This window comes from Propithecus coquereli, unplaced genomic scaffold (assembly GCF_000956105.1).
Source record: "Propithecus coquereli isolate 6110/MARCELLA unplaced genomic scaffold, Pcoq_1.0 Scaffold339, whole genome shotgun sequence".
NCBI classification, from domain to species: Eukaryota; Metazoa; Chordata; class Mammalia; order Primates; family Indriidae; genus Propithecus; species Propithecus coquereli.
In genome coordinates, this window is record NW_012149052.1 from 429,254 (window position 1) to 442,246 (window position 12,993).

At 40.0% G+C, this 12,993-nt stretch overlaps 1 protein-coding gene across 2 annotated transcripts in view; it reads left to right on the forward strand.

Annotated features, from left to right (window-relative positions):
• The window catches only part of PCSK5 (proprotein convertase subtilisin/kexin type 5), a 436,684-nt gene that overhangs the window by 184,091 nt on the left and 239,600 nt on the right, over positions 1–12,993 (forward strand). For both annotated transcript variants that reach the window (XM_012650669.1, XM_012650668.1), the window contains exon 9: positions 9,073–9,173. In XM_012650669.1, coding sequence (XP_012506123.1) covers positions 9,073–9,173 — 101 coding nt within the window. The remainder of the gene's footprint in view (positions 1–9,072; positions 9,174–12,993) is intronic.

Below are 12,993 nucleotides of genomic sequence, written 5' to 3' on the forward strand. Positions count from 1 at the left end.
AAATATCCCTTTGCTTCCAAGTAGGAAGACCCTATGTCTTCTACCTTACGGTCAGTGTCCACTAGTACTGAATGACATTCATCAGTTCTGCACCATGAAATTCCTGATGAAAACTCTCTGGAGTAAGAGTTCTCTTCTTTTACCTCCAGAGTCTGAAGTCATCTTAAGTCAGACTCACCAATGCTTCAAAGTAATTATGCTCATCTAGTCAGTCCTGTTATTCCCCGTGGGGCAATTGCTGTTGGGATAGTATTAAGTTTTGTAAACGCCTTCTCTAAAAGAAGCGTATAGTCTAATGGGCAAAACATCAAAGAAGGAAGGGTTGCCTGGATCCCCGATGGGCGAACACAGTATGGAGAGGGGAGCGTTGAAGTCACTACTGCAAGATTTACCCGCTAGACTTAACATTCATGTGCCCTTCGTCACTGTGTGCCGCGATTGCTTGGTAGGTGTGTGACTCCCATGCCGGGTGGGCGGTGGAGGGTCATTTAAGATTCTCCCACAGATAGACAGTTCCTATCCTAGCTTGCATGGGAAAATGGACACCATAACTAAAATGTTAATATCCTCTCATGGGATCATATACTTTACTTTTTCCTAGTTGCTGTTTCTTATATCAAAACCTTCACTAACCCACTTTACATATTTAACTTTTACTTGTTTCTACCTTTTATTTAATCTCTTTCACCTATTTTCATATCAGCAACTTACTAGGGATTTTTCTCTATCTAGTTCTTAGATTTGCTCATCTTCCCTAAATCCACAGATTACCCCCGATTAGACTGGAAAGTTGGAAGCTATTTGAGATTACAGTCTCTAGCTTTAGACAGGCTGCTCAGTGGCTAAACGACCCTCATAGTCTTGATTACCTCATCTGTGAAATGGAGATGATGCCAGCATTGACCTCAGGGTTTCCATAAAGATGATAACGTACTGAGTGTAACGTACCCACGTGGTGCCTGGCACACATGAGCAGCTCGGTCTCTGTTACCTAAGCCTGTGTAGCTTTCTTCATCCTGGGAGGTTAGGTTTGTCATTTTTCCACCTGTTGTTAACAGAGGTGCTTCTTGCACCTCCATTTTTCCCACCTATAAAATACGACAATGTGTTCCACCCACCCCATAAAGAAAGACCACTGTGATCGTGAACATGTTAACGGTTTGAACATGAGTGGAGCTGGCAACAACATCAGCCTTTTACGGTCTGGCTGACCCCTTTTCCTTCTAGATGTCAGAATGACGAATAATCCTGTGTTGCGCCTGGGACCTTTCCTTCACCAGGCTTTGAACCCAGACGCCTGGGGTCCCTCGGTGATGCCGCATCCTGCTAGCGGCATCTGTGATTGAGTGTTACAGGAATGGCAGTGTCTCCCTTTGTACTGAGCTTCCCTCCCTGAGCCATTCATTTCCTTTCGTCATTTGCAGCCTCTACGGAAGAGCACAGTTGCAATTCTTCATTCATAGAGCACCTTTGTGGTTTGAGCCGAGGCAATTGCTGAGGATCTGAGGAGAGAGGAAAGAACTCCTCTCTGCTTCTGGGAAAGCACATTTGTTAAATAAATTTTACTTTTCCTGGACAAAATGCCTTTTCATGGATCACAAGCAGGAATATCTTGCCGTGGGTTTCAAAACATAGGGAAGTCTCTGTCCCTTGGTTTCCTGCCATTACTACTGGCACAGTTGTGGACCTTGGTATTGCATTCATGCTTTACTAGATTTGGATCAGTGATAGCCTTATATCTTACTACAGCAAACACAGCATTCAAAGTATTGAGATTACAATGATAAGAAGCTCTTTTATAAGCTAAATAGAAGTAATTTGAAATGACTAGTTATTTTAAAGCCATGTTATGAAATAAGGCTTTCATTAGCCTAATTGTTTATATCTTATTACATGTCTGCCATATAATACATTTATAGTTATGTTAACATATTGTAAATGTCATAATTTGGCCCTTCACATATGTGCCTCGCATTGCACTATGCACATCAAATGCGTCATCTCATTGTATTCTTAAAACCCCATGCGGGAGAATCAGTGTGCCCCCTCTACTGACGAGGAAAATAAAGCTTGAAAGGTTAGAAAAAATACAGCTAGTAATTAGAGGCCAGGAAGGAGAGGAGGAGACAGAGGATGAGGGGGAGAAAGAATCCACATGTACTTATTGCCACTGAACTGTACATTACAATGATAAAGACAGTAAATCACATATGTATATTGCACCTCAACAAAAAATAAATGAAAATGGAAAATGGAGAAAAAGAAAAAAAAGCAGCTAGTGAGTGGTAGAACCTGGGTTCCAATCAAATTACAATGAGTGTCCAAACCTGTCTTGTAACAAGTGTGCTGTCATGCCCAATACTTTCCGTGGACCTCAGTACGGGGGACTGTATGAAAAAAATGGCACTTCTCTGTTTTGTGTTCTTTTCTTGGTGATTAAAAAGCATTTCGAATGTACAGATTTCTATTGTTTTTCACTGCTTAGTCTGCTTATTTTGAATTTCCTACTTTTCTGTCTTTTCATACCCCCTCAGACAGTTGGACTCCTTGAAAAAACTAAAGCTGAGATGCTAGTTCCTGTGGCAGCAGAGTTAGCCCTGAGCTCCCAAAGTCAGGCGTTTTATATGATGTTTAAAACCAGGGCACTCTTCCACCAGATACCACTTCATTTGTGTCTATTCTCAAACTTCACCTGAGAGAGGATTTCCTTCACACCTTCCTTAAAATAGGGACACTCTCCTCCACCACTCTCTACTCCTTTACCTGTTCATTTTTTTTTCTAGTGCACTTAGAGCTACTTACCATGATAGTGTGCATTTTCTTATTTATTAGCTGTTTTTCAGGCTACAATGAAATGTACTTGAGGATGAAGTCTTTGTTTTGTTCCTTTCCAGAGCCTGAGCTCAATAAATATTTGTGCATAAATGACTATCAAACATTTAGAGGATTGGAGGCTTCACACCTCATGTATATAGCCACAGGAAGACAGGGAGGTGCTCTATTTCTGCCAGAGAAACTCCTTGTATTGGCAGGTTGGTGAAAGTCAAACAGTATTTGACAGGATATTTAGCATAGAAAATTGCCAGCAGGAATCCTGCCACATGATAAAGCTGTACCTATAACCTTTCTTAGTGTTAAAGAGCCTAAAAGATCCCATCTTTAACCCCTCCCTACCTCCCAAAACTTCTCCCAAGTTCTGTTTTATAGATAAAGCTCCCCTCTCATCCCAATCACCCCCATCATTAAATTATCTCTTTCTTTTGGGACTTGTTCAGCCTTTGACTTTTTCCCCCCTAGTAGTTTGTCTTGGTGATTAGGATACAGAGACCATCGTATTCCTCCTGGGAGGGGTTCTGTAAGCCAAAATTTGGAGAGTATCAGCTCTGCTTAGCCCTCTCCAGATTTCATTTTATTTATTTGCGTTCAAAACAAACTTGCTGCCTGGGGTATCTCGGGGTTGGCCTGAACAACCAATTCCATGTGGAGGAATTATCTTATTGCTTCTAATGCTTTTGAGCAGGTCCACATTCGCTTTTGCAGAAACATGCTGCTCCCTACCCTCTCCCCACCCCCGCTGCCCAAGTCATGTTTCAAATGCAGTCACCGTTTGCACTGCATTACTCTCTAGCATGTCTCCTTTTGATTTAGAAAATGGCATTATTTTTCATGAGTGAAAGACTCACGAATCCAGATGTGTTTAGTTTATTTGGAAGTTTGGTTCATATTATCTGGAGAAGGTTAAAAAGTAGAGAAGAAATTTTGTTCCTGAAAAGTTTTGATTTTAACTGTGGCCTGAAGGAGAATCGCCATACCCACTTGCTGACTTAGGCTGGACCTCAAGGCCAGTTCTCCGCCACTGTTGGCGGTGGTCTGGCGCTGTTGCCTTTGCTGTCGCGGATGACTGCACTCTGTAACTCTGCTTTTTCTTCTGCTGCTATTTCAGGATTTGATATCTTCACCGCTTAGCAGCCGGTTAGTAGTTGCGTGTCCTTCGGCAAGTTACTTAGCCCCTTTGAGTCTCCATTTCCTTAGCTAATAAATAATATAATATCATCCTTTCAGGGTTCCTGTGGGTTTATATTTCATTTTATACAAACACACGCGCACACACACCCCCTTGTGCACATTGCCTCACTGCAAGTTGCTCATGGTGGTAGTTTTAGGAGAAGCTGTGAAACTGATAGTGGGTGGTAATAGGTTGAGCATTCCTAATTCGAAAATCCAACATACTCCAGTAAGCATTTCCTTTTAGTGTCATTTTGATGCCCAAAATGTTTCAGATTTTGGATTTTTGGATTACAGACGTCGAACCAGTGTAATGCAAATATTTCGAAATTGGAAAAAATCTGAAATCTGAAAAATTCTGAATCCCAAGCCTTTCAGATAAGGGATATTCAACGTGGAGTATTTGTGAGAGTAATAGCTGTACTTTGTTTTAATCCCTGAATTGTATATATACACATACACACATAAGACTGATTATAAATTTCTGTGAGTTTTGTTTGGGTAGTCGAAAAAGAAGTGACCTTGAGGTGTTTTCTAATGAGCGGGAGAGTTTAACGTATAGAATAAAATAAGTATAAAGGAGCTTGATTTTAGCAACTCAGCTTAGCAAATAAATATTGTGCCCCTGTTGGTACGTGGAACTGAGCTGAACATTATGGAGATAAAAAAATGATACAAGATGGGCTCCTTGTTTAGTGATAGCAACCTCACATTTGTAAGCAAAATATTGCATTTGCACTTCACATTTACAGATTGTTTTAGCAACATAGGAGTGGGATTTTGTACGGACTTGTCATGATTGAATTTTACACCAATGTTTGTGACTTCTGTAGACACAAAAAGCATTCATTGGTTCTCAGTTCCTTTTTTTATTTTACTGTGCTTGATAAATCAGCTTCTTCTATTTTATTCATTGACACATTTAACATTTGGTTTCTGCCCTTATCCCCCATAGCTGTGTCTGAAACAGCTTTCTTGGCACATTTCTAATCCAAATCAAAATCAACACCAGAAACAGACAGTAGAATCATTTCATGTTTTAAAAATATCTGTTCAGTTGCTCTTTTAACAAACATGAGACAATATGGTACCTTCAAAATAAAACAGATCGTAAGGTATCTGGGAGAGTGAAGCTCCTAACTGTGGGATTGCTATAAAGGCTTGTCAGTTAAGGCCAAAGTCATTCTGCATCAAGATTCCCTGGAGAATTACATCGACAGGCTAAAATCAAAGGTCCAATCAGCTCAAATAATGAAATGTGAAATATTAGGAAATAAGAACTTAGGATGAGTAAAAGTGATAGCTCTTCTCAGAGGAGCCTGACGAGACCCGAACAATACCTGCCATTTCTCACCGAAAAAAGATGACATCCCTGACTTTGTGGAGTCCAAAAAACCATCTGCTACTGATCCGGCAAAGGCTGAAAATCTAATTTGCTGATCAGGACAGCTTTGATCTGGCTCAGGGCCTGGTGTCCTTTCCAGTTTCATCACTCTGATGGGCACAAATGATATTTTCTTGAGCAATCTGAGAAGTTCTTTGGAGAAAAATTCTGTTTCTGATTTGGGTAGTGAATTGTGGGAATTTGGAGCATGCAAGATGTACCACCAGCATTGAGACCAAATTCTGAGACTTTTTTTTTAAAAATGGAATCAAAGTTAAAATGCTTTATTTTTCCAGCTTCGCATATAGAATCTCTATACTCTCTGCCCCATGTTATGGACCGACCGTTGAATGCAACTTTCCTTTGAATTATACTGTCAGATCTTGTATGCATGCATTGTGATTAATGGGGTTACCTCATGTGGTTCCAGTTTTCCAAACATCATTTTTCTTCAAGATTGCATGCTCCTTGGTGGTCTTTGCCTTTTCTCTCTAAAGATAGACATAAAAACTCTCTGGTACTGTGGCTACTGTTAATGATGAAAACCGTGCCTTAGATGTTTCTAGTAATTTACACCTAAATATCACCACCACTGACAGTAACTTCCTCTTGAAATGACCCAGGTGGAATTTCCACTTAAAGCAGGAAAAGAAAGGAGTGAGGATGTTTTTGTTTCTTTTCTCTCCCTTCCTTTTAAAAGGTTAAAACCATCACCTTCCTCCTCCACCCCCTGTCCACCCCTACTCACTACTCTCAAATTTCATTTAGTTAAAGTGGTTGAAAAAGATTGTAGCACAATGATGATTTGGAATTCCACAAGCTTGCCTATATTAATGGCATTTAACACTTCATTGGGGTTTATGTATAAAGGTACTAAGTAGCTTTTTATTTAAGCATATAGTCTATGTATATATGCCTGGTGATTGTATATGGACAGAACATATTTCTATTGCAAACCCTACATCATAAAATTTTGATTGTTCACATTTGAGGTTGGCTGGAGGTGGTTATTTATTACACTTAGCAATGCTGCACACACTTGGAGTGTTTATCCTGGATTTGTTTCTGTGCATCGAATGTGTCTGGTGCAGCTGAAGAATAAGCAAGGAGAGCCAAGTGGGAAAACATCATGAAAAATCTTGAATCCAGGCACAAGTCATTGAAAAAAATAAAACTCGGACAAAGGAATGTGACCATGGGGTGAGGTAAAATGGGAAGAATGCAGGCACAGCCATCTCTCAACAACAAGCAGATCTGGAGACTTGGGAACAAGCTGCTTGTGGTGTGCTCCTGCATTGACTTAGGGACAAGGGCTTTGGAAACTAAGGCTGCAGATTCGCCCACAGTTTCAAATGAGGCAAAACTACCATTTTAATGATCCAGTAATCCCATTCTGGCTATAGATTTGAAAGAATTAAAAACAGGATCTCAAAGAGATTTTTGCACACCCGTGCACATTTGCAGTTTTATTCACAACAGCCAAGATGTGGAAGCAACTCACGCATCCATTGACAGACAAATGGATAAAGAAAATGTTACATAATGGAATATTATTGAGCCTTTAAGAGGAAGGGAATTCTGTCATATGCTACAATATGGATAAATCATGAGGACATTATACTAAGTGAAATGATCCAATTACAAAAAGACAAATACTGTATGATTCCACTTATATAAGATACCTAGAGTAATCATACACATAGAAACAGAAAGTAGAATGGTGGTTGCCAGGAGATGAGGGAAGGGATAATGAGCAATTATTATTCAGTGGGTACAGAGTTTCAGTCCTGCAAGATGAAAAAATGCTAGCAATATTGTACAGCAATGTTCATATAACAATATATATGTAATATATATATATATAAACTATATTGTACACATAAAAATTATTTGAGGGTAAATTTATGTTATATGTTTTTTAAAACAATAAAAAAAATACCTTTTAAAAGTCAACAATTGGAAGTCCAGAAAGTTTCTCAATGTAGAAGTGAGTAAGACTCTATTCACCCAAACATCCTGCAAGCATCCAATGTGGCAAAGTCTATTTATTAACCAGGAAACAATTTCCCATGCTTGTCAAACACGCTCACTCTGTCAGAGTTCTTTGCACACTAATCAGTTAGTCAGGAAAACAGCGCAAGGATCTACCCCTTCCCACAGCACCATATCTCTGTGGTTCTATATACTTTTGTTCATTCTCCTACCTCTTTTGTATCAGTATGCATACCTACCTGGCACAGATGACAATCTGGAATCATTAGAGGTGTCAAAAGAAACAAAGAAAAGAAAATAACTGATGGTGTCCTGTGAAACTAAATCGGCCAGGATGTCAGTCTAGACCTGTAAGAGGTAATAAAAGAGTCCACTCAAACATCCTCATTGGATATCGAAGAAACTTCTAAGTGAGGGTCCCTTTCTAAGTAGTTATGGAGCACTTTCTTCCTGTGAAAACCAAATTTATCTTCAAACCAAATTCAACCAATGTTCACACTCTTCTTGAAGGAAGCCCCTGGAAGGACAGGGCTTTGTTTTCCACAGCCGGGATCTCTCTTCACCTTTCTGCTGACCATTCACATCAGTTTTCTTATCTGTAACATGTGGTAATATCCTTGCCATGATGCCGAAGAAAGGTTTTCTGATGTCTTCCAGCAACGACAATGACACCACTAACTCATCTCAGAGCCTTGTGCATTCTCAGTGGAGGATATATTAGCCCCAAGGGGACAAAAATGGATCATAGTCAGGGAGGGAGGATTTTTAAAATCTTAGAGGTATTACAGTGGTTTCCAGAATCTTATTCCATAGTATTTAATTTCTCTTGTTAAGGAGAATTTGAATTTAGTGTTTTTTTCTTAATGAAACATAGTAATGAAACAAAAGTTGAGAAACATCACCCCTCATAGATAGTAATGTTATTCAGCCACAGCTAAAGTGAACTGGATTTAAGCCAAGAGGATAATAATGATCTCACATTTTGATTAAAAAATAAAAATGGAGACATAGCTAATCTTCTATAATATACAAGTGTACACTTACTGCTATTATTGCATATTAAGCACAGTGGGTTCAGCCTTATTTTTAGTATCCATGTTTAATCTTTGAGGAAGTCTTGGTTCATCCATGCAACATTTCTATGAGTTCTAGAAAGAGGTCCACAGCCAAAGTTCCTCCCACAGCAGAGCATACTTTTGGCTTGAAATCTGTGGCTCTCTCAAGGTAACAGTTCTGGGAGGGCAGGGATTGGGGACTTTTATTCCTTATGCTACCAATGCCTGGCTCAGGGTCTGGATGTTGATTCGACATGTTCGATTATTTAAAAATGTTGTGCCAATGAAAGAACTTTAGTTTTAACCAGGACTGGCTCTCGGGTGAGGCAAGTAGGGTGCCTACAGTGCAAAATTTAAGGAGATATTTGCACGCCCTTTATGTTTCAAGCCATGGGCTGAACTTGGTCCTGACTCTGGTTTTAACAGAAATGAAGTTCAATTTCCAAACCCTTCCCTTTTGTAGTTGATATACACAGGCAATTCTCTGGAAGTGATATGGTTATAGGAGTGTAGGAACAAGGAATTTAAAACAAATATTTCAACTCCCTCCATTCCACTTTTATGAGCAAATTTCTTTCTCATGTGACTCACACTGACCCCAGAGATCTAAATTTTTCACTTCTGTCTTCTATCTAGATCACTACAGATCTGAGGCAGCGTTGCACGGACAACCACACTGGGACATCGGCCTCAGCCCCCATGGCTGCGGGCATCATTGCACTGGCCCTGGAAGCCAAGTAAGCCTTGATCTCTATATGTCTTCACTGGTGACAACCCTTGATCTCAGGGAAAGTTTACTTTTTCCCTTGTAAATAGTCCCTAGCATGACGACATAGAATATAGTCTTCCCAATCCCACCTTTAAAACTTCAAAGATTTGGGCTTTAAAAAAAAATTCCCCAATATTAAGAAGAAGATATGTTTTTTGGTTTTATGTGCTTAAAAGAAAATCAAACTGTGTGATTACTTTATTATAGAGTCATAGAATAAGCATGCCAGTTGGCTCCAACACTTTTGCCTTGTTGAGGTTTTTATTCTAGTCTGGGAATGTTCCTGAGAGTCCCAGAGAAGTTAGGTCTGCCCACTTCTGGTCCCTTTCTCTGCAGCTCAGCAAGGCAGCTCAGATTCCAGGACAATAGCACAGTCACAGACTGGCTCTGGAAGACAGAATATGTCAAGGTCATGTGACAGGAGCCAGGGACAAGAACAACTCATTTATCTCAAATCCTGTGCAGTTATAGCCAAACTTTTTGTCTAAATGATCACTTTGAAAAGCCCCCTTGGGCTATTTGTAATACATCCCCTTCTCTTCTTTCTCTAACAACAAATAGATTAATTTGTCTTAACTTGTTGAGAACCTAATACAGATCTAAAATCTCTTGTCCTCAGTTTCAAAATCCAAAATGCCTGGAAAACTGACCATTCTTTTGCAAATTTTACACTCAAATTCATGTGATGGCAAAGTTTTCCCTGAACTCATTTGAGGCTATTTACAATCTTTATTTATTCTATTTATTGTGAAAATTTATAACATTTCACTGCAGAAATATTTATGTATCTGATTATGAGGTGCTGACTCAAACTCCACTGGAAGTTTTGTGTAATATATGTTATGAACACCATCTCTGAAAAAATGTTGAATTCCAAACACATCTGGTCCATGGATTTTAGAAAAGGGACTGAGGGCCTGTTCTGTGAGGCTCTCCCTGAAGGAAGATCACAAGAAAAAGGAACTGAAATAATGACCTAAGCGTTTTTCCAAAAATAGCCTTGCACCCTTGCCCTAGGGAGGAAGAGAAGGACTCCTTCATCTAGTTGCACCCTGAAGTAGAGCCATAGCAGCAGGTGTCAAGGAAGGAATACAAGGACAACAGAGAGGCTCAGTGCCAGTGAGAATGGTGCCAATTCATTCTCAGGACACAGGTGGCTTCCCGACATTGACAGCTGTCCCTCTGCAGGGCAGAGAGCCTATGTTAGGGCAGTTAGGCCTTGATATAATGTGGCTACAGTAAGTTGCTAAGTCATGTAAAGCCTTAGACTGAAACAGTGAGAAGAATGCAGGCTCTGGACATGGTGCCGTATCTTTGGGTGGCCTCCTGCCTAAGCCTTGACACTGAGAGATGTCCAAGCCCCCAGGAACGTTTGGATTTCTTTCTTTTTGACAAGGTTAAATATGAAGTCATTTCAACATATTGTATCTTTTAAGGTGTGAAAATTTGGGGTTTAGCAAGGAACTGGCACTTGTTCTATTAACTTCTCACTTAACAACTTTTCACTGGGAGTGTTTCGGCAAAATCTCAATTAAGTGTGTTTTTAATTTGGTGAACTCTAAGTAGGATTTTTGAAAAATATATTCTTTTTATTCTGAAATTCTAGGTTGTTTCTCTGGAATATTTTCCTGTCCACAAAATATTGAAGGAAAAAAATCAGAAATTCCTTCACTGCCCCACCCCCCCACATAAAGACTGTGACCTCAAACTCAAACTTGGCAACCTGACATTGTGACTGTCGCTAAACAGACTTTGGTGATAATCAGTTCTTTTATTATTGTAACACTATTATTTTCAACCACAATCCTTTTAATCACTATTTAAGCTGAAATGCAAAATCCTTACTTTATGCCTCAAAGAGCTCCCTCTGTAGATAAAGTCACTTGGGTCCTGGGGAACAAACACATTGAAAGATTGCAACTGTTTGTTTTCTTTTGCATTTTGAGCATTTTTTAAGATTTATTTTTGTCAAAACGGTGATGAGTGGAGGGAAGTTCTCAAAATACAGGCTACCTGGAAAATCCACTGTATTTTAAGATTTTAGCAGCTCAGTTCAATCATGGGGCAAAATAGATGGTAAACTATCTGATTAAATGAGGAACAGTAAACCTTTCCTTGTTACTCCATTGGTTTGTTCTACAGGCCAATCTTTGTCTGTAAGTGAAGCTGAAAACTATGGGAAAGAAGTCCAAGTTCTAAGAGAGTAGGTCAAGCATCACTGTTAAACTAGCATCAGCAAGCAGTGGGCCTCCAGCGTGGGCAAAGTGTCTCTAAAACAGTTGTAGAGAGGAGCAAAATAGTGACCAAGGCTGCAGTTGCTCTGAAGCTAAGCCTAACTCTTGCAAACGTGCCTCACCCATTACTCAGCCCCACCCCTTGCCATCTCCTCTTACGCTATTATTTCTCAACAGCATTTAAACCTTGGTATTTTGAGATTTAGCCTTTATTATCATGATTTGAAAAGCTAGATCAAGAAGATACTCCCTCCTAAGGAGAGAGGAGAGAAAGCCACAGGTAGGCAGAATTATGACTCAGGACACTACCCTGCTTTCCAGATATGCGCAGCCGCCCCCTCCAGGGTTCTTTGAGTAACTGGATGGGCTGAGCCTTCAGGTGAAAAGTCACAAGCAGAGTCTTCCAGTCCCTATCTAACTGCATGTCCCAGCTATCCCTGCAGTATAAGGAGAAATGTATTGTTTCTCTGACTATTACTACATTACAGTATTTACTCAGTTATAGGAGCGTCGGAGAAAACTCCCACATCCTAAGCTTCCCAGCCTGCTTCCCTTATGTCCTCCGCACTTGCCAGCATCGGTAGCACAATGGCTCCTACTATGGAAGCTACTTCCACCACTGGCCTCTCTGCCATTTGAAAACCTTCTCAGGAAACAAAGGGCAAAGAAAGCAAGTACAAAGCACAGAAACATATAAGCTTGAAGTATCCAGATCTCTTATCCAAACTTTATCCAAAAGTTTGATCGTGGAAGAACTTTGCTGTGACAGCTAACAGGACTCCCAGGCCATGCTTTTCCTACAGGATGTATAAGAACACGTGTTGCAATAAACCCCACTCTGATATGCCCCCAGATACCTCAATAAAAGTATTGTCCACCCGAAACCGGACACATTCTCAGTTCCTCTGAAAATCTGCCTCCTTTACCTTTCTTTCCTGGGTTTGAACCCCTTTGAATTGGGTTGTGTTAAGCTCTGCAGCTGCCTCGGACAGTCGCATCGTGATTCTTGCCTTTCTGTTAAATTAGGTAATTTCCTCCCTGTTCTCAAAGATGAGTCTAAAAATCATGAACAGTTTTGGAATAAGAGAAAATAATGTTATCTTAAAGGAGAGGGAGGAAAAACTCTTTTATTGTGGGGTATCCTCAGCACATATTTATTTGTTCAGAGGTTTTTAATATTTTGGATTTTGTGGATTTGGGAGGTAACTTTCTGATTTTTCAGCTGAGTGAATAGGGAACATGTAATCAGTGATTATAAGGGAATTAGTTACCATTTGGACCATTGCTGCTTAAAATGATGTCTTTTTATATAGCATAACTCCGAAAGTTCAAATAAAGTGAGTGTGCTAAGAAGCAAGTTTCTTTTTTTTTTTTTGAGACAGAGTCTCACTGTGTTGCACAGGCTAGAGTGCCGTGGCGTCAGCCTAGCTCACAGCAACCTCAAACTCCTGGGCTCAAGCAATCCTCTGCCTCAGCCTCCCGAGTAGCTGGGACTACAGGCATGCGCCATCATGCCTGGCTAATTTTTTCTATATGTTTTTAGTTGTCCTATTA